The sequence below is a fragment of the Eptatretus burgeri genome, chromosome 9 (genome assembly GCF_056783735.1).
Source record: "Eptatretus burgeri isolate ZD-2024b chromosome 9, Ebu_testis_v1, whole genome shotgun sequence".
NCBI classification, from domain to species: domain Eukaryota; kingdom Metazoa; phylum Chordata; class Myxini; order Myxiniformes; family Myxinidae; genus Eptatretus; species Eptatretus burgeri.
This window is the reverse complement of record NC_140969.1, coordinates 90,267,358-90,288,872: the sequence shown is the minus strand read 5'-3', so window position 1 is coordinate 90,288,872 and position 21,515 is coordinate 90,267,358. Positions and strand designations below refer to the sequence as shown.

Sequence of the window (21,515 nt, the reverse complement as noted above, 5' to 3'; positions counted from 1 at the left end):
AGGGCGGAGCATCAATGTGTGTTCCGTCCATCGGGACGACATTAAGCCAGAGGGCTCGGCCGCCAGCACTGTTTGGTGGATCTTAAAAGATCCCACTGTCTTTCTTGAAGAGTTGACGAGTTATCGGTGGCACCCTGAACAATTTACAAATTCCTGCCACATTCGGTCAAATGCCATGCCTAGCCAGCTTGTTCGTAAAATACTCATGCCAAAAACATCTTCTGGTCGACACTACAAGGTCAGAAGTTGTTAATGTAGTAGTAGGAGTAATAGTAGTAGTTGTAGTATCTTCTTCAATTATAGGAATTGGGCATCACTTGCTGTTCATAAGTATAATGTTTGTACCAATCGCAAGTTACACCGTGGGCAATGGCAAGTCAACCACATGACTAGTAGGGCAGGCAGATAATCCCTTCCCTGAATAATCAGACGGGTATTAACTGCCATTCGAATAGTGACTTGGTAATTCTTTTGAGACCAGCTTGTTTTTCAGAAGCTATGAATCGAAATCCTTTCCTGCAGTCAGATTTAAACCATCTTCTCCTGGGATTCCAAACCAGTGTCCTCAACACTGTATTGATGAGGACACTTGCAGGACACCAGAGCTGACCGCATATTGGAAGTAAGACTTATTTGCTTGTGGTACTGTCCAAAATACCAACTTTTATACTTAAATAACTCCATCACATCTTTGACAATGTCCAACTTGTATCTCTTTTATGTTATTCTCTTCTTTGAGTTTAATTTCTGACGAGATATTAAATTATTTTCCAAAGTACCAATCGCCATTTGGAAGTAAACTCTGAATTCTGTGTTCGGTGTTTGTTTGTTTTTAATTCTAATTCCCCATGGACCCCAGACTTATTGACATAGTGTCATGTTTACCTGAAGGAATTCTGGGGGAAAAACGAGGTTCAATCTGCCATTTTGGTTTCCAGATGTTTTGCTGCAATGCCAGCTGACTGGGCAGCACTGATATTGACTCTTTGAGTCAAGCTCACCCGTAACCTCCACTTCTTAGGATTTATTGGTAACAGACAAAATGTAATGACAGTGTTCTCGTGGATGTTTCAATGCAATTTGTTCCACAGCAGTTTACTTTTGGTAAATTTTTAAAGAGTAAATATTTGCGCTACTTGGACAGCTCGTACTGCAAACACTATCTGGAAACCAGGATGTCAGATGAACCCCCTGTTCCTCCCCCCCCCCCCGAATTCCTTGAGGAAACAAATTGTGACGTCAATAAGTACTATGACCATTGCCAGACAGACTAACAGCTTTATCACCATCATTTGCTAAATCCTAATCGCATAGACGAGATGATGCTCAAGGATCATCCATTCTAGATGCTGTCTTTGTGCTCGTCTTTTAATTATTTTTCTGTTTGAATTTAGATTCTTTTTCTGATACATTTGGAGATGACTCTCTTTTGTTTGTGTATTTTGTAGCAAATGAAGTTGGCTTGCTTCTTTCATGAACATTGTAATTCATCCATTCATGTCACATCTGGAGGGAATTGTGTTGTATGTAGCTCCTGGATGAGCTGGTAAATAAACTTAACAGTGTATGAAAGATTCTTTTCATAGCCTCCTCTATGAGGGCACTATGTTTTGCCATTTTCACTTCATACAGTCTGATCTATAATGCTAGGAAATCCAAATTAAGAAGAATATAAATTTGAAGAAGAAGAGGAATGTTAACTGTAGGACATAGGACATAGTGATGTGAGAATGACGATCCGTGAAAAGATGAGAGGCCAAATGGCCCTTTTTCTATCTAATTATTCAAAACATAAAAGCCCTGTAGCAGTGCCTTTGGCAATGATTTATTTTGTTTACCAGGTACAGAGCACTTCTGATAATTTCTCTTTCAGCACATATAACGTAAAACGAGTTTTCCTGCGAGGCTTTCAAACCATGAATTTATCAACATAAACTATCATTGAGGGACTGCCTAGTTGCATAATATGACCTCATTATCGGAAGTTGAAAGTGCAATGACCCCTTCTTCATATATCCTCTGTGCTTATCAGGTGGCCATTCATTTGTGAGTATGTACAATGTCATGTTTCATGCTATTAGTTTTTCAATGCCAATGATATATTTCTCAAACCTTTTTTCTTGATCAGCATTAGTGTGTTTATGTGTGTGTATGCTTGATAAACTTGTGTGGTGAGTAAGTGGGTATGTGTACATACCTGTGTTAATCATTGTTCACCATCAGGGACAGTCGGAAAAAATGTTTTCCTCTTATTATTCTCTGAATGCTTTTTTCATTCTTTATACACTTTATACATTCTTTATACACCACAACACAATATGATTGCCCACGTTTTACTGAAAACTAAAACTGGAATGAGAAAGTTTGAGGTTCGACTTTTATGCTCTTAACTATAGGATTTAAATATGGTTGACTCAATGAGGTCCTATCGAAGATCCATCACAACAATACGAATGAGTAAGAAGACCGGCAGAATTGCACTTTCGAATACATAATTATTTGGGATTGACCAGGCATATAAATATTGAATATAATAAAACAATTTGTGTTCTCAATTTGTTCTACGAAAATCCCACTTAATCTAAAACCTATAATGTGGTAACTGGGAAAAATTATAGGTTTGGATCCCATCATTGTTCGTTTTGCGCTGATGGCAGATAGAGAGTGGGTGCTTCGAGCATATGAACAACCACGGCAGGCAGTGGGTCACGAGAGATAACCAGGACCATCTTTATTGAAATTGAAGTTCCAAAAAAGTTTAACTGGGTGTTGTTTATAGGCTTCCAGAATGTAATGAAAATGATTTTTCTTGAGTCATTCATGAATTATTATTTAATCCACTTGTTACACATTGTTTCTCGATGGGTGACTTTAATATCAATTCATTATATTGTAATTCTCATTCATTCTCTCAACATTTTTGAGAAACATTCTTAACTACTTCCTTTATTCCTCTTGTTACAAAACCAACCCAAACAATGAACTAGTGAGCATAGTTATTGACACTATTTTTTTTTTACAAACATTGAACTACTTCCTGAAGTGGGTATTATTCTGTCTGACCATTTTTCTCTTCAATTATATAGTCATTCTGTAGATCTTTTCATATCGTAAATACCTGTAAGTTGACTCATGAAAATTTAAAGATACTCAAACAAAGCTTAAATCTACAGGGTGCCCCACAGAAAACCAGGAAATTTGAGATTTTGAGATTTATTTTGCCGTATTTTACCATATCAATAAACTAACATATAAATTTTCTAAAATAAAGTGTATCTTTGTTTTACACTACATCTAAGTTTGCTTTTGTTTTGTTTGAAAATAAAGTGTATCTTTGTTTTACACCACATCTAAGTTTGCTTTTGTTTTGTTTTAAATAAACTGTACCAAATTTCCTGGTTTTCTGTGGGGCACCCTGTAGTTAACTGGTCAAAGGTTTATGATTTAGAAGATGTAAATCAATCTTTTGTGATATTTTATGGACATTCTTATGTCACATGATGATAAAAAAATATTCTTGTTCAGATCAGGTCAGGTATGGGAGCATGCACCGGAGCAGCGCGTCACTGCGTCCACTTTCCGCCGGTACTCCAGGGGCCTTCAGCTGGCCCATCCCCATCTCCTTGAGGTGCCGAGTCAAAATATATTATAACTATAAAAAGATACCAAGATCACCATAGATAACAAAGACTCTCCTAAAACCAATTGCAACTGGGGAAACCATTTATAATGTACTACAAATACAAATGAAATCCGATTGAACAATCGCCGAAAAACAAATACAACTCATAGAAATATTCTCACTAGTTTTTTGCATAGAAGAAAAGTTTTGTTTTTTGGGCAACTTAATTATTGATACTTAAAAATATTTGTGCCTCTTCATTTTTATCCACACACCGTGGATAAATGTTTTCATGACTTTTTGGAAAATCCAAACCCAAACTTAATTTTTTTTTGTCTCTATTCATGAAACCTATTCATGAGAGGTTTATAGATATTGTGAATATTTTACATTGTCGGAAAATTGCTGGATATGATGGGATAGATGATTTTCTTTTTTTAAACATCATTTTGGAAATTGTATAAACATTTATTAAAATTTTGAACATATCTCTTCATGCTGGTATTATACCTGCTAAAATGAAGGTGGATAAAGTTTTCCTGATTTTTATTTTTTTATTTTTTGTTATTAAAGGTAATGTACAGGAGTTGAGCAACTTTCAATCAATATCTTTACTGACCTATCTCAAAAATGATTTGAATATGTTGTTTATTCAAGAACTGTTATTGTTAAATCATGATGTACAGTATTGTATTACTCGCAGTTTCGCTTTGGAGAAAAACATAACATTTCACATGCCATTTTGGCATTCATTGATAGAGTAGTCCATGCCAGTGATAAATTCTCTCACACAGTGCATATATTTCTGGACTTTTCCAAGACTTTTGATGCCATTAATCATGATATTCCTTCTATAAACTGTCACACTAAGGAATCAGAAGTGTGGCCTTGGAGTGGTTCAGGGATTATTTATGTAATAGAAAACAATTTGTCTTTCTGAATGGCTCTGCTTCCACTATTAAATCGGTTACGTGTGGTGTGCCTCAAAGGTCCATTCTTGGTCCTTTATTATTCATTATTTATATCAATGACGATAATGCTCTGTCTTCTGTTATTTTTACCAATGATTCAAATCTTCCATCAAGACCAACATGGTTTCCTCATGACTATTAATTTGGAATTGAAATTCATTTCTGGCTGGATAAAAGTTTTAAAATTGTCAATTGATATACATAAAACTAATTGCATATTATTTAGTCATTCCATAACTCGGACCAGGGTATACACTCCCCTCCCCCCAAGAGTATATTATTATTGACAATGTAAATATAAAGTTTCTCGTACCAAATTCCTTGGTCTAACAATTCATGATAAATTGTCATGGAAAACCCATGTTGAAAACTGGCATAAGATTATTTCAAGAAATGTTGGTGTTGTTAATAAATCAAAATTGTACTCTCCTTCATCTGTTATTCATGCTCTATTCCACATTGATTCTGCCTTATTTTGTTAAACTATGGTTTACTCACTTGGGGGCAACTCATCAAAAACTCAATTGCAAAGTGTTTTATTGATCTTTTCTTTTTTTTTAAGGTAATGATAATTATTTCTTCTACTGCAATGCGTTCTCATACTGATATTTTTTCTTGTGAAAATGATGTTCTAAAAGTGACTGATTTATATCTGTTTCATTTAGGACTATTGATGTTCATTAAACTGAATATAAATTAGTTGCCACAGGTGTTTAATAGTGTTTATGAAGAATAATGAATATCACAATTACCACACAAGACAGGCCAATTATATACCTTTGACAAGAAAGGTATCCTTATATACTCTTTTAAAAGGTATATAAGGTGCATCCTGAAATACCTTTTACAAGAGTATAATTGTGATATATACCTAAGTGCTATAGTTTTCAAATATTTTTGCAAATAGGACATTTGTTTTTAATGTTCATAAATTTTGGAATTATTTGGAATCACATGTTATAAAAATGAATATCTTGAATGGATTGAAATGAAAATTCAAAATATCTCTCAAGTTCAAACTGTTTAATTCATTAATAACTTAGAGGTTTTGAAATAGAATTGTCTTCATACTTTATATCTCGCATGCATATTTAGAATACACTACAACTAGCATATCTATACTAATAAATGTCAATGTGCGTGTGTGTGTGTGTGTGTGTGTGTGTGTGTGTGTGTGTGTGTGTGTGTGTGTGTGTGTGTGTGTGTGTGTGTGTGTGTGTGTGTGTCTCCTTCATGAAATCATGAAACCTCGCAGCCTGAAACTGCATGCATACAAAGAAAACTCCAAGGAAGTGCATGACTGAAAATTTGGTGTTTGAGTTAATTAAAACACCCCTTTTAAAGATAATTAACGGCCTTATTTAATTATATCCTTCATTAGGCACATTCACGGTTACCGCCCTTTATGGGGCCTTAAGGCGTATCACGGGTAACCTCACTGGGGTCTGAAGCCACCATGTTTTTTGGCCTGCTCAACAATGCCTTGACTTGGAACAGGCCACAAAGATTTCTTAACGATACTTTGTTTGTTTTTTTTCCACTTTCCTCACTCACATTATCGAATGCATGTTCATCATAGCTACACTGTATACATCGCTTTTGGAAATGCTATCGTTTTCAAATTAGGAGCTTGCAGTGATTTCATGCATTATATGATGTGATTTTCCAAGATCTACTCTCATGGACTAAAAGTGTATCATTGAAATATTATTTAAGTTTTGAGGAACGGTATCGACTGGACTAAAGAATTGTCGAAAACTGAAGTGAAATCTGATAATTTAAAGAAATAACGAGTCTTAAGGCCCAGTCACCTTGACGTTTTAGCCAGCAATGGCAACGTATCAAAATGTATGTAAAACGCTGGCTTACGCTGAACTTTTGATGTTTTTTTTTTAAAGATTCGGACATATTCATAACGAGTTGGTTGTATGCATAACATATTAGTAACGGACACAGAACGTTTCGTTGTCTTATAGATAACTTATACCAACGAATGCTTAGCCTGTTGTCGGCGTTCACAACCTATGCCCAACGATAGTCTGACTTATGCATAGCGCGCTGCACGTATCGCCGACGATCACGTGGCGTAGCCTATTAAAAGGCTGCCGCACATTGATTCAAATCATAACCGCCAGAGGAATGGAAGTGTCAACATCGCAGTCACACCTTGGCGAACTTGCCATCGCATGCCGACCTCTGAAAAATGCGTCTAAAATGCTGGTGCACGTCGAATACGGTATGGGTAAGTTTGGTATACGTGATTAGAACGCTAAAGTACGCTATCATACGTCGTAGTAAGTGGAGTACGTCTTGAAATTTTAAACGTGTTAAAATTTTTACGACGTACTTGCCGTATGCCTCACACGTTCCGCATGCTATGGGAATAAGTTGTACGCACGATATGCGAACGTTGGCACACGTCGACAAAAGTTACTTGTAAGTTACTCATAAGTCGAAACACGTCGAGGTAATGGTTAGCGTCAGTGTTCCAGACTCCCTGCTTTTTTTTTCTTCGGTATGACGGTGATGTTGACACTTCGATTTCTAGTACGGTTATAATATAATATAATTAATAGGCTTCCGCTCAACGATTTAAATCATAACCGCACTAGAAATCGAAGTGTCAACATCACCGTCATACCGAAGAAAAAACAAAAAACCAGGGAGTCTGGAACACTGACGCTAACCATTACCTTGACGTGTTTCGACTTATGAGTAACTTACAAGTAACGTGTGTGTGGACGTGTGTCAACGATCGCGTAACGTGCCTACAACACGTTACTCATAGGTTAGAAATAAGTTTCGGGTACACTAAACATTACTTCAACGTGTTTCGACTTATGATTAACTTACAAGTAACGTGTATCAACGATCGCATAACGTGCCTACAACTTATGGCCAGCGTAGCGGAACTTGTGAGTCATACGCTGGCATAAGTCGTAAAATTTCAAGCATGCAAAAATTTGAGGACAACCGCAAAGTACAACCATGAAAGCCAGTGTACTACGACGTATGGCAGTGTTTTTCAGCGTGCTCTCAATGTTTCCAAAACTTACCCATAACGTATTCGACGTGTGCCAGCGTTTTAGACAAATTTTTCAAAAATCGGCATAAGCTGGCTAAAACGTCAAGGTGTGACTGGGCCTTTACAACTAAGCCGATATTTTCCTCACCATGGATAAATGTGGCTCGTGGCTCGTGCTGCGATGTCTCCAGGGTTGTTCTGCATTAAGCAGCAACTCTTTTGTGGATAAAAACATGATTTGAACGAATTCATTTTATTTCATTAACTGTTGTGTGCACGGTGAAGATTGGTTTAAAGTTTAAAGTTAAACGGATCCGATATGGTTTTTTTGTTTGTTTGTTTTATTTTATGTTGAAGGCTACAGGCACGGACTGAATAGTTCTCATCAAGGCCAAGCCTTACATAAAAGAACTGCATGAATAGAAAAGTAAGGAAAGAGAGAATAGTCGAAGAGTTTTTGAAAAAGTAAAAAATCTGCTTTTTGAAAAGGGGAATATTATAAATGTTTGGGAACACATGAGAAGGTAAAGAGTTCTAGAGTTTGGCAGTGTAGGGGAAGAAACAAACATCGAAACGGCCCACCCTTGAATTGCCAATGGCCACACAATATGTTGCAATGACAGCCTGGCTAGCCATTCCTTGTCAACCATTTAATTGGATTGCTTGCTTGAGTGCTTAAGCCACTTGCCGAGCACCCATTGTCGACAGCAGCACCGCGTTGTATCATTCTGAGCGAATCGTTCACTCACTGCGGATGCTTTTGCCACGCCACGTCATTCAGAGCGAGTGGTTCATGCTCTGTTACCCTGAGCGAGTGGTTCCTGCTCCATCACCCTAAACGAGTGGCTCGTGCTCTGTTACCCTTGGCGAGTAGCTCGTGCTCCATCACCCTGGGGGAGTGGCTCGTGCACCGTAACCCTGGGTGAGTGGCTCGTGCTCCTTCACCCTGGGTGAGTGGCTCATGCTCCTTTACCCTGGATGAGTGGCTCATGCTCCGTCACCCTGAGCGAGTGGTTCCTGCTCCATCACCCTAGATGAGTGGCTCGTTCTCTGTCACCCTGGGCGAGTGGCTCATGCTCCGTTACCCTGGGCGAGTGGCTCGTGTTCCGTCGCCCTGGGAAAGTGGCTCGTTCTCAGTCACCCTGGGTGAGTGGCTCGTTCTCAGTCACCCTGGGTGAGTGGCTCGTGCTCCATCACCCTGGGTGAGTGGCTCGTGCTCCATCACCCTGGGCGAGTAGCTGCTGCTCTGTCACCCTGGGTGATGGGCTCATGAAATATCACCCGATTTCTGAGCCGTTTGCCATACTAACGTGTGTTCTAAATTACCGAGCCAAATTTTTTGCACCTGTCACATGCAGCTGTTTATAAAGATTCATGTTTGTGAGCATGTGCGTCAACATAATTGCAACGTTGTTTTTTGGTGAAAGCTACTCAAGGTTTTTGGGTTGCATGCAGTAATTATTGTAGACAGTAATCACATTAACTCCACCTTGTCGATTCCTGAAAAATTGCCACTATCAGCCAGTGTGTGTGTGTGTGTGTGTGTGTGTGTGTGTGTGTGTGTGTGTGTGTGTGTGTGTGTGTGTGTGTGTGTGTGTGTGTGTGTGTGTGTGTGTGTGTGTGTGTGTGTGTGTGTGTGTGTGTGTGTTCATAAAGCATAACATATTCTCTCTGCTAACTCCCCAACTCCACACCCCCCCTCCCCCCCTCAATATCTCTCTCTCTCTCTCTCTCTCTCTCTCTCTCTCTCTCTCTCTCTCTCTCTCTCTCTCTCTCTCTCTCTCTCTCTCTCTCTCTCTCTCTCTCTCTCTCTCTCTCTCTCTCCCTCTCTCTCTCTTTCTCCCTCTCTCTCTCTCTCTCTCTCTCTCTCTCTCTCTCTCTCTCTCTCTCTCTCTCTCTCTCTCTCTCTCTCTCTCTCTCTCGCTCTCGCTCTCGCTCTCGCTCTCGCTCTCGCTCTCGCTCTCGCTCTCTCCACCTCTCTCTCCCCCTCCCCTCTCCCCCTCTCCTCTCCCTCCCCTCTCCCCCTCCCTCTCCCCTCCCCTCTCCCTCCCCTCTCCCCTCCCCTCTCCCTCCCCTCTCCCCTCCCCTCTCCCCCTCCCCTCTCCCCTCCCCTCTCCCTCCCCTCTCCCCTCCCCTCTCCCTCCCCTCTCCCTCCCCTCTCCCTCCCCTCTCCCCTCCCCTCTCCCTCCCCTCTCCCCCTCCCCTCTCCCTCCCCTCTCCCCCTCCCCTCTCCCTCCCCTCTCCCCTCCCCTCTCCCTCCCCTCTCCCCTCCCCTCTCCCTCCCCTCTCCCCCTTCCCTCTCCCTCCCTCCCCTCTCCCCCTCCCTCTCCCTCCCCTCCCCTCTCCCCCTCCCTCTCCCCCTCCCCTCTCCCTCCCCTCCCCTCTCCCCCTCCCCTCTCCCCTCCCCTCTCCCCCTCCCTCTCTCCCTCCCCTCTCCCTCCTCTCCTCTCTCTTCTCTCTCTTCTCTTCCCCCCCTGGTGGCCAGTCGCTCTGTGTGTACGTGTCATGGCGACGTGTTGCTGCGTGTGTTAACCCTGTGGTGTCCCTTGTGCTCTCTTGTCTCCTTTACCCAGCTGCGCAGCATTTTTTTTTCTTCCCCTCCTCTTGGGCCCCAATTTCCCGAGTTTGAGAGAGGGAGAGAAGAACATTTACGGTATTCGGTGCGTTCTTTGTGCTTTGGGCGGTGCCCGTGCTGATGTACTGTTGTGCATTGTTAGTTTATCGCGTTTATTTATTTACTTACTTACTTATTTTGTATTCATTCTACATGTTCCTTTCGTTTAAATTATTCTTGTTTTTCGTGACCCGTCGAAGTTTGAACGGTGTTCGCCGATTTATTTATATACATCCGGCCATTGAAAGTCATGGCGCGTGAAAGTTTGCAGTATACTTCGTTTGAAGCGCTAACCCAGAAACATGGCATTGTTTGTATTCCTCCGTCGGAGATCGACATGGAGAAGTTTATTGTTGGTGTGGGTGAGATTATCGGGATTGAGAATGTTAAGGCGGTTTCCCGTATGAACAAAAAGATTGTTTTCTTCGTTTCTGAAGTGCCGATGGTTGCTCAAGTCGTCTAGCATGGACTTTTCTTTGATTCCGATATTTATGTTCCATTTAACCCTTTGGATACTCCCACAAAAAAGGTTCTGATCTCAAATTTACCATCTTTCATTAAATGTGATCAAATTGTAACCCAGCTGCAACGATACGGTCCGGTTGTTATCCCCATTGAGGATGATTCATTGATTCCTTTTCATAGTCGGAATGATAAATTTAAACACATCATGTTGTTTCGTCGGCTTGTTTATATGATCTTACCACCTGGTGTTTCAGGGTTCCAGGCTTCAGGGTTCCAAAATCCTTCCTTTTAAAATCGAGGGGCATACTTATATGGGATATGCAAACACAGAAACCCTCGTGTGTTTTGGTTGTGGTGAATTCGGCCATGTTAAAAGATCGTGCCCCAAAGACTTGCCGAATAAAACTGTTAATGAAGACTCCTCATCCCAACAACTCCCTGTCCCAGATAATTAATGCTTCCATTACAGAAGCAGAAGCTTCCCATGGAGCACCTGCTCCTACTCTGATAAATAAAAGCACAAAAAGATCTTTTTCCCCTTCTCAAAGCACCGCTGAGCCCAGATCGAAAATCCTCGCTGCTTCAGCAGCTCTTCGCTCCTTTGCACAGGTGCTTGTGGGGACTTGCCCCACAACACAGGCCCCATGTGCTTCGGTTTCACTAGTTGGTTCCTCTTCGGAATCACCTGTTACCTATAAAATGTTATGTAATGATGCTAATGTTACATAACATTCCCCCTCCACCTCTTTCTCCCCCTCCTTCCCCCCTTTGCTCTTCTCTCCCTCCCCCTCCCCTTGCCCCTCCTGCTTCTTCTTCTTCCTTCCTTCCCATGCTCCTCCTCCTCCTCTTCCTTCCCCCCTCCCCTCCCTGGTTTGCAACCTCCAACTATTACGACCAATCCCTCCCAGACTGGACTTCCTCCCTCCATACTCCCTGAGTCATCTCAGCCTTGTAGTGCTCCTGTTAAAGATAGCAACATTGCCATCACTATCGTTAATGACACATCCAAGGATGTAACTGCTGAGAGTGTTGCTCTTACATTTTTGGTCCTCCTGAACCAACCATGGAGATTGAGCAAATGGGTGAAGGCCTTGAGGAAAATGAGGACTATGATTCAGATGGTTGCTCCTCTCTGACGTTGAGTGCTTTTGGTGAGGAGCTCCCCCCAGATAGTAGTCTTGATGATACTTTAATTTCTATTTCCGATATCTCAGATTTTTTACAAAAAAACTACTCGAAAGAAGCGAGTAGATTTAAATTATTTTTTCCCCAACTTGCGTGCCTTTGTCCAGAAAGTGCAAGTGATTGTTAAGAACCTGGAAGCTGCTGCCATTTCCAGCGCTTCTTGTAAGAGACTGAAAAAAATATATTCTTAAAGCAAGGAAGCACTTGAATGCATAAAAATTTCTTGATCCTACCTTTTCATTATGATTACAGCAAGTTTAAATATAAACGGAGGGCGTAATCCTTTACGTAAAGTCCAAACGATGCAGCGAATTAATAATGTAAAGGTAGATATTCTTCTTTTACAAGAAACTCGTGCGACTGCGAGTTGCATGACAAACTGGAGGCTGAAGTTGAAAGGCACTTGGTTTTTTTAGTGACACAGCCTCCGTGAGTGCCGGTATTGCTTTTTTATATTTCTCCACGTCTTCCCATCTCCTCTGTTGTTTTTAAAGAAATTGTACCTGGATATTTAGCTGTAATTGGTTTTACATATAACCGCCAGCAAATATTAATTGTCAATGTTTATGCCCCTTGTAACAGCACAGTCAGGACAGCCTTCTTCACTGAATCCTTCACTTTCCTTAATCATCTCACCCCCGATACCCTATTGTGTTTAGGTGGTGATTTTAATTGTACGTTAGACGCAGTCAGAGATCGGAACAGCCCTGAACCACATCCAACAAGTGCTGGGCCTTTGTCCATGCTTCTGTTCCAACATGATCTTGGTGATGTTTGGCGACTATAGCATGGGAACGTTCAACAATTTACTTGGTGTCGTTGCTTGTTAAATATCATGTCGCTTGCAAGCCTTGATAAATTTTACATTAGTCTCTCTTTTTTAAACCATGTAAGTTTTACTGACATCACTTCCTCTGGTTTTTCTGATCATTTTTAAATTAAAATGCATCTTTCTTTTCCTAGTCCTCAGAGGAATACTTCTCATTGGTCTTTTAACACCTCTCTTTTAAATGATTCCTTTTTTTAAATCATGTTTTAAAAAAAATTGGCTTCGAATTCTACAATCATGGAACGATTTTACAAATCTTTGTCAATGGTGGGATTATATAAAAGCACAAATGCGAGTCTTCTGTCAGCAATATTGGAATAACTTCACGAATGGAAAGCAAGCTAGGATAAGTATTTTAAAGAAAAAAATCCTTAATTTACAAGATAGCACGATTAATATTGATGAGGATGTACGATGCCAGCGGCTTTATGAGAAACGAGCCCGATTGAATTGTTTAATTAAAGAAGATTCTCTCGGAGTGCTAACCCGACTTAGAGTGAAAGGTCTGTCAACTTCAGAAACTTGCTGCAAAGACTTTTTTAACTTTGAAAAAAACTACAGAGTCTAATCGTTCACTGTTAAGCTTACGTTCAAGTGATGGACAAATTATTTTGAAGACAATGCTCAGTTGAAGTGTTTTATTGGGATTTTTACAAGAATGTTTTTCCCACAAAGAAAAGTAATGAACGAGCAATATCTGATTTTACCCAAAATCTACCACAATTGGAAGAATCACAACACTCTTTAGAACAAGATTTTACTGTAGATGAACTTTTAATAGCTCTTAATGACCTTCATGATCATAAAGAACCTGGCTTTGATGGTTTACCTGTTGAATTTTATAAAACATTTTGGGATTTGCTTGGACCAACACTTTTAGATGTTTTTAAGTTTAGTTTACAAGATGGTTTGTTACCTCTAAGTTGTCGCCGTGCAGTCGTGTGCCTTATCCCGAAGAAAGGAGATCTCCAGACCTTGCAGAATTGGAGGCCTATTTCTCTGCTTTGTGTTATGTGGATTACAAAATCTTTTCCAAGGCCCTTGTATAAATCGTATAAAGCCTTTTCTTAGCTTTTTAATACATTTTGATCAATCTCTTTGTATTCCAAACTGGTCTATTCATGATATTTTTTTAATTCGGGACTTGTGGGATGCCTGTGCTCTTCAAAAGCAGAATGCTGGCTTGTTTTTACTTGATCAAGAGAAAGCTTTCAATACTATTAGCCTTGAATATGTTTTTTTATACCTTAAAACAGTTTGGTTTTGGAGCAACTTTTATGTCCCATGTCTCATTGTTGTATAATCATGTTTTTAGCAGCATCATTAAAGTTAATAATAGCTTATGTGCACCATTGATGGTTGGAAGAGGAGCCCGCCAAGGGTGTTCGTTATTGGGCATTCTCGACTCCCTCTGTATTGAACCCCTCCTAATTCGCCTTCGTGCCAGTTTACCAGGCTTTCCTGTGATGCGAAGTGAAAGGCCAATTGTTATCTCAGCATATGCTGATGATGTGTGTGTCTTGGTGTGTAATAGTGATGATGTCACCATGTTATTAAATGACTTGGAAAAATTATCTTTGGCTTGTACAACTATAATACATTGGAACAAATGTAAAGCTCCATGGATTGGTCATACCCCGGCTGCTGGTTTGCCTCATCTTCCCAGAAACTTGCAGTGGGAGAAGGAAGGCATCCACTTTCTTGGTGTGTACATTGGCAGCCCAGCTTTTATGGCTAAGAACTGGTCAAATACAGTTTACAAAATTGATAATAGAATAGAGAAGTGGAGAGGAATAATACTTACCTTGTCGTACAGAGGTCGTGCCCTCATGATCAATAATCTGTTGCCTTCCTTGTTGCACAAAATGATTTCCTTGCACCCTACTGAAGCTCTGCTGCTGACAATCCAGAAATATCTGCTTAATTTTCTCTGAGGTGGCAAACATTGGGTCAAGCCTGAAGTCCTTTACCTTCCATTGGCAGATGGTGGCCATGGTCTTATTGACATTCTCAGCCGACTGATGGCCTTTCGAGTCGCCACTGTCCATCGCTTTCTTTTTTCCACATCACTGCTATGGTGTTCCACTGCTAAACATTTTCTGAAAATGGCTGGCATGCTCGACTTCAATCAGGAACTTTTTCTCATGGACTTGCAACATGTGGACATCTCTCCATTGCCTTTGTTTTACCAAGACCTGTTGCAAGCCTGGCAGCCTCTTGTATTGCACCAAGATATGGCTCACTACAACATCAACAACTTTTTCGACGAGCCTATCTTCTACAATCCACTTTTTTCCTAACATACCTCGATCGCGTGCTTATATACAATGCTTTATAAACTCTGGCATGTGTGTCATACGAGATCTGCGGAACAAGAACAAAACATGGCACTCAGTCGGGCACATTGTGACTGCCATTGGAATGCGCTCTTTAATAACTGTCTCCCAGCTCATCCAGGAAGTTCTAAGTACCTCTAGAAGTTTGGGACTCCATTTTTATACCACCAACGCTGTCCCTGCAATCCATGTTCCCTTCTTTCCGCAGTTACGTATAACATCACTTGCATTAACAGAAACTGTGATACTGTCTTCCTCTCCACTTCCTAGTGTTGCTAAAAAGTGCCTGTACCACCTTTGTGTTACAATACGGCATCCTTGTGTGTGCAAAGATAGTTTTGGATCCCGATGGAAGGGGATGTTGCCTCCGAGGTCCCCCCTGTGCCCACAATGGGCTGCCATGTATGTCCCACCGATTGTAAAACGCACTAGTGATGTCTCTTGGAGAATTGTACATTTGATTTTACCTACGAATGTTTTATAACATCATTTTAAGGTTTTAAATTCTGTTTCGTGCCCCTTTTGTATGGCCTCTGAAGATTCATATCATGCCTATGTTGACTGTGCAAGACTGACCCCACTTTTTACCTTTTTATCACAATTGTGCTGTCATATGAAAAAAATATTTTCTTTACGTACTTTTATTTTTGGATTACCGTTAAATTCCAAACGTCATGTTGAATCTGCTCTCGCCAATTTTATAATAGCCGAAGGGAAACTAGCAATAAAAACAAGGAAAGCTAAACTTCTTGCAAACTCTGATGCTGATTACAATGTTTTAACTGCTTTTAAGGCCCTTGCGTGGCCAGATTACGTACAGAATTTTATTTTCACCAAAACATTAATAATCTTGAACTATTTAAGCAGAAATGGTGTTCCAGGAATGCATTGTGTAAAGTAGATCAGCATGATCTTATTGTTTAATTTTAACTGTGTACTTGACCTTTTTATTGTGACTTGTTTTGTATGTAATGTGTATGTACTGTTTTTTTCTAAGCTTGTATAAATAAAGGTATACAAAAGTCAAAAGTCTCTCTATCTCTCTTTGTCCCATCTTAGCTCTACCCCCTCCCAATGCAGTGCAGCACTCTCCTCCCACACCTCTCTCTCACTCTCCCCTCCTGTCTCTGGACATATCTGGACAGTGGTTATGTCTGGACAGTGTTTGTCCAGCCAAAATGCGGGCAGGGTTTGTGTCCAGATGGGAGTTTCTCTCCAGATGTGTTTGGCTCTGGCCAGCTTGGCTATGAATGTCTCTGAGCGGTGTTTGTCTCCGGACACATCTGGGCGGTGTTTGTCTCTGGACGTGTCCTGGTGGTGTCTGTCTCCAGACGTGTATGGGCGGTGTCTGTCTTCGGATGTTCGGGCAGTGTGAGTCTCCAGGCGGTGTCTGTCCGGACGTGTCCAGACGGTGTCTGTCTCCGGACGCGTCCGGACAGGAGTTTGTCCCTGGTCAGCTTGGTTCTGGATGCGTCTGGGTGGTGTTTGTTTCCAAATGTGTCCGGGCGGTATTTGTGCCTGGACAGGAGTTTGTCTCCGGACGCGTCCGGGTGGTAGAAAATGGATTTCAGACATTTATTTTGTTTCCATCTTCACTGTTATTCTATGCAGAATCATTTTGATGAAACGGTTTGAATCATAATTAACGCTCCACCACACATCTGCCTTCCCTTCCTCTCACCTCACATTGTCTTTCCATTCCCCACCCCTCCTCGCTTCCCCTCCCTCCTCTCTCCTTTCCCCTCCACCTCTTCACTCTCCCCGCTCTCTCCCCACCCCTCTCTCTCTTCCCTCCTCTTTTTCTCTTTCCCCCCTTCGTATACCCCTCAGCGAAGTGACGGGTGGTATTTGTATCAGCAACATAAATTATACAAGCTTACTCATTAGGTTTCTCCATGTGATAGTGTATGAAATGAACTGTGCAATGATTTGTATTTTTTTTTTGTGAGTGTATTTTACCATGTGCACGAAGCGAGAAGTGGGGTTAAGCATTTGGGTCATTTTTCACTGTCTGTCTATCCATCTACAGATGTCAGTCTATGATGTCGGAACGACTTAACTTCAATTTAATTTTACATTTTGAACACTGTAGAACACGAATCTGAACATGCATCAGAACATGAATCTGCAGTTTAGCAGTCGTTTAGCTCTGAATTTGGTAAATTATATGGAATCTTGTTCCGATCACGCGTGTGCAGAGAGGAGTAAGGTAATTATTGCAGTCTGTCTGCCAGTCTGGCAGTAAAACAAAATTGAAAATCATTCCACGAGGAAACTTACTGTTTTTAGGGATGTTATAAAGGACACAAACTTCTTCTTCTTTCGGCTCGCTCCCGTTAGGGGTCGCCACAGCGGATCAACCGTCTCCATTTTGCTCTATCCTCTACATCTTCCATTGACACTCCAACCACCCCCATGTCCGCCCTCACCATATCCATGAACCTCTTCTTTGGCCTTCCTCTTCTCCTCCTGCCTGGCGGCTCCATCTTCAACATCCTTCTCCCGATATACCCCGCTTCCCTCCTGAGCACATGTCCAAACCATCTCAATCTCACCTCTCTCACTTTGTCTTCAAACCGTCCTACCTGCGCTGTCCCTCTAATATGCTCATTTCTTATCCTATCTATCCTCGTCACTCCCAACGAGAATCGCAGCATCTTTAACTCTGCCACCTCCAGCTCCACTTCGTGTCTTTTTGTTAGCGCCACCGCCTCCAAACCATACAACATAGCTGGTCTCACTCCCGTCTTATATACTTTCCCCTTCTCTCTTGCAGCTACCTTTCTGTCACAAATCACTCCTGCAACTCTTCTCCACCCACTCCATCCTGCCTGCACTCTCTTTTTCTCTTCTCTCCCACACTCTCTGTTACTTTGCACAGTTGATCCCAAGTATTTAAGGCCATCCACCTTCCCCACCTCAACTCCTTGCAACCGCACCATACCACCACCCTCCCTCTCATTTACGCACATGTACTCCGTCTTACTCCGACTGACTATCATTCCCCTTCTCTCCAGTGCGTACCTCCACCTCTCGAGGCTCGCCTCAGCCTGCTCCCTACTTTCCCTACAGATCATGATGTCATCCGCGAACATCATAGTCCATGGGGACTCCAGTCTGATCTCGTCCGTCAACCTGTCCATCACCATTGCAAACAGGAAAGGGCTCAGAGTCGATCCTTGGTGCAATCCCACTTTTACCTTTAACCGGTCCGTCATTCCTACCGCACACCTCACCGCTGTCACACTGTCCTCATACATATCCTGCACAATCCTCACATCCTTCTCCACCACTCCCGACTTCCTCAGACAATGCCACAACTCCTCTCTTGGCACCCGATCATAAGCTTTCTCTAAATCCACAAACACACAATGTAACTCCTTCTGCCCTTCCCTATACTTCTCCATCAACATTCTAAAAGCAAACATTGCATCAGTGGTGCTCTTTCCTGGCATAAACCCATATTGCTGCTCACAGATCGTCACCTCTCCTCTCAACCTAGCTTCAACTACTCTTTCCCACAACTTCATGGTGTGGCTTCACAACTTTATCCCTCTGTAATTTCCACAGCTCTGCACATCACCCTTATTCTTGAAAAGGATATAAAGGATTTATTAAAATTGTTACTATTGTCATTATAATGATGATGAAGATGATGATCGTTATTGTGTATTAATTAGCACCAGATGTAATTAATAGTTATAAAGGACACAAACATCAGGCACAAATAACCAAGTTGTTGTGTTAAATGAGGCGGTGTGACAGATACTGCATCAATGGCATTGAACTTCTGGAAAATGTTTGTTTTTGTTTTTTACAGCCTTTAAAATATTTTTTTGTTTTTTAAACCTCCTCACAACTTTTCCTCTCCCTCACCCAGATCATCTTGGAAGGTGTCCGTGGATCTGGAATGGAGGGAGACATTGCTATTGATGATGTTACTGTAGTAGAAGGAAGTTGTGCAAAACAATCATCGTTTTATCGTAAGTATTCCATTGTCTGCCATTCTTTTGCCTGTGTCATCTATCTTTTAAATTGTTGTCCATTCTTTTTTGTGTTTTTCCTCTTTTTATCTTCGTTTCTCTCCTTTTTCTGTCTCATAATGTTTTGATTACCCTCATCTTGTGTTATATTAATCCCATATTTTATTTAACATATTTAATACTTCCCTTTTCAATTCCACCTCCAATCAATTTTCCTCCACAGCTTCTCCACGGAATTCCTGTGATATGGCACTATCCCACACATGCTGTCAGCTGTATCTCGTTGCCCTTGCTCTAGCCTATGGTCTCATGTGGCCAAGGTGATGGCTATGTCACTAAACTCATCTTCAAACTCCAACCTTCAACCACCCACCCAAACACCTCCATGGCCCCATGAATGAGAGACGAGCAAGGGACCAGATGATGAATGCTCCCAGGCCACAATTACCTATCACTAAGGAGTGATGAAAACTAAGAAGTTATGGCATCACAAAAACGTGACCCTGCCATCATTACTGCTGTTGAACGATGGAAAAAGAGGGAAGAAAAGTGGTATCTTAGGGAGGCTGTACTGCAAAAGAAACTGTGCTCAATCTGTTCATTACACAAATGCTGTCTTGTTCAGCAATTCCATACAACATGTGCAAAGGAAAACTACCAAAGACTGCTGCACACTCACATTAACTCTCAAAATTAACTGTGTTCTGTGGATGCCATCAACTTGTGGCAGCACCTGAACCTATCTCCACATCCCATGATCCCAACGTCGCACTAAAATTTCAACACACTCAGTCACTCTGCCCCCGTCTTTTCATATTTTTGGCATGGCCCAACAGGGAGGGAGTACGAGGGGTGTAAAAGGCTGGGACAGTTCTGTTTTTAGGAGGAGGGGAGATGTAGGGAGAAGGCACCATCAATGGATGAAGTCAAAGCACAAATCATAGCTACTGTTTAGCAGCACTGCAGCACATTCCCAAATCATGAGGCCTGTTGCATATTTTGCATAGCTTCACTTGTCTGCAGCAGCTGAACCATTCATCCAAGATGACCAAGCAGTCCTGCCATGGAGCACAGTTTTGTACATTGTATTGTCAACATACACTGTTGTACACACGTTACTCTTACTCTTCCACTTCTTCCATTGCTTGTGATTTTACTCCCTTTTTCCTTATTGTGCCATTGAAGCTAAAGCATAATAATCTTAGTTAATCCATATTATCCAATTTAAAAGAAGCAATTTTAACATACGCACACAGAATGCTGAACGTTTTATAGCAGATGTTGTCACCAGTTTCTCATGGTACGAAGAGCCATGCACGGTCTAGACTGTGTTCCTCTTTTCCAGGCACTTCCTAGGCCACAAGTTATGTAGGCCACCTCATATTGGTTGAAGAAAACGGTTGAGGTTACGTGGCCAGGAAATAAGAAGGTTATGATGTGTTATTGGAACATTTGGAGTGGGGACGGGGGAGATGATGGGATATTGCGGCTTAGGGTTAGTTTAGGTTGGGTTGGCCAAGAATGTTTTGAAATCATGTAATAGAATCCAAAATCAGCCAAATTATGCTGTTTATAGAAGAAAACACAAGGGCCTGGGGAGAATCAGAGAAAGTGTTTGCTTTAGAATCGGGACAATAATGGACAAGCAAAGATCTGCTCATCTCCTGGCTCATTCCTCCCACATTACACCATATCTGTGGCTCCGTTTTGTGGATGATGCTTTCTGGAGGTCACCTTTCAATGAAGCATTGGGCAGGAAAAACTGTCACAGTAATGGACTTGTGGCAACTAAGGTTCCAAACCCCATTGGCCACGATTAATATGTGCGTGTTGATTTATTTCCCTTATTAAAATTGTTACTATTGTCATTATAATGATGATGATCGTTATTGTGTATTAATTAGCACCAGATGTAATTAATAGGTCATGTCTGTTGTGAAAACATTAGCTAGAACTGTTGGCATTGTTTTTGCATCAAGACTGGAAATGGAATGATTTTCTCATTGATAAGCCATAAGGATTGATTGATTGATTGATTGATTGATTGATCGTCGGCCCACAGGCAGGAGCAGCCTTGTATAAAGTGGTGAAAACGAACAAACAAACAAAAAACTTTGCTGGTGAAGAACAATTTGTTGAATGTCTCCAGATCTGAAAAAGAAAACTATCATTTTCCTCTGTCACTTGGAATGTTGTCTTTCACACCTTCCCTGAGAAGGTTTTCATTCTTGGGGTCTCTTTCTCTCTTTATCTCCAATCTTTCCTTTCATTCACATATATATATATATATATATATATATATATATTCATATATATATATATATATATATATATATATATATATATATATATATATATATTTAAATATATATATGTTTATGTTTATATATATGTATATGTATGTTTATATTTATATTTCGATAAATGTATATCTATATGTATATGAAGACCACAAGGGGAAAACCAGAGATGTTACTTTTTATAA

The 21,515-nt window shown here is 41.1% G+C and overlaps 1 protein-coding gene across 1 annotated transcript in view; it reads left to right on the top strand.

The window, feature by feature from the left end:
- MDGA2 (MAM domain containing glycosylphosphatidylinositol anchor 2) overlaps window positions 1–21,308 on the top strand; it is a 366,045-nt gene extending 344,737 nt beyond the window's left edge. Inside the window, exons 17-18 of the mRNA XM_085893801.1 lie at window positions 18,928–19,030; window positions 19,254–21,308. Coding sequence (XP_085749927.1) covers window positions 18,928–19,030; window positions 19,254–19,354 — 204 coding nt within the window. The 3' untranslated portion in view covers window positions 19,355–21,308. The remainder of the gene's footprint in view (window positions 1–18,927; window positions 19,031–19,253) is intronic.
- Window positions 21,309–21,515: the final 207 nt, after the last annotated feature.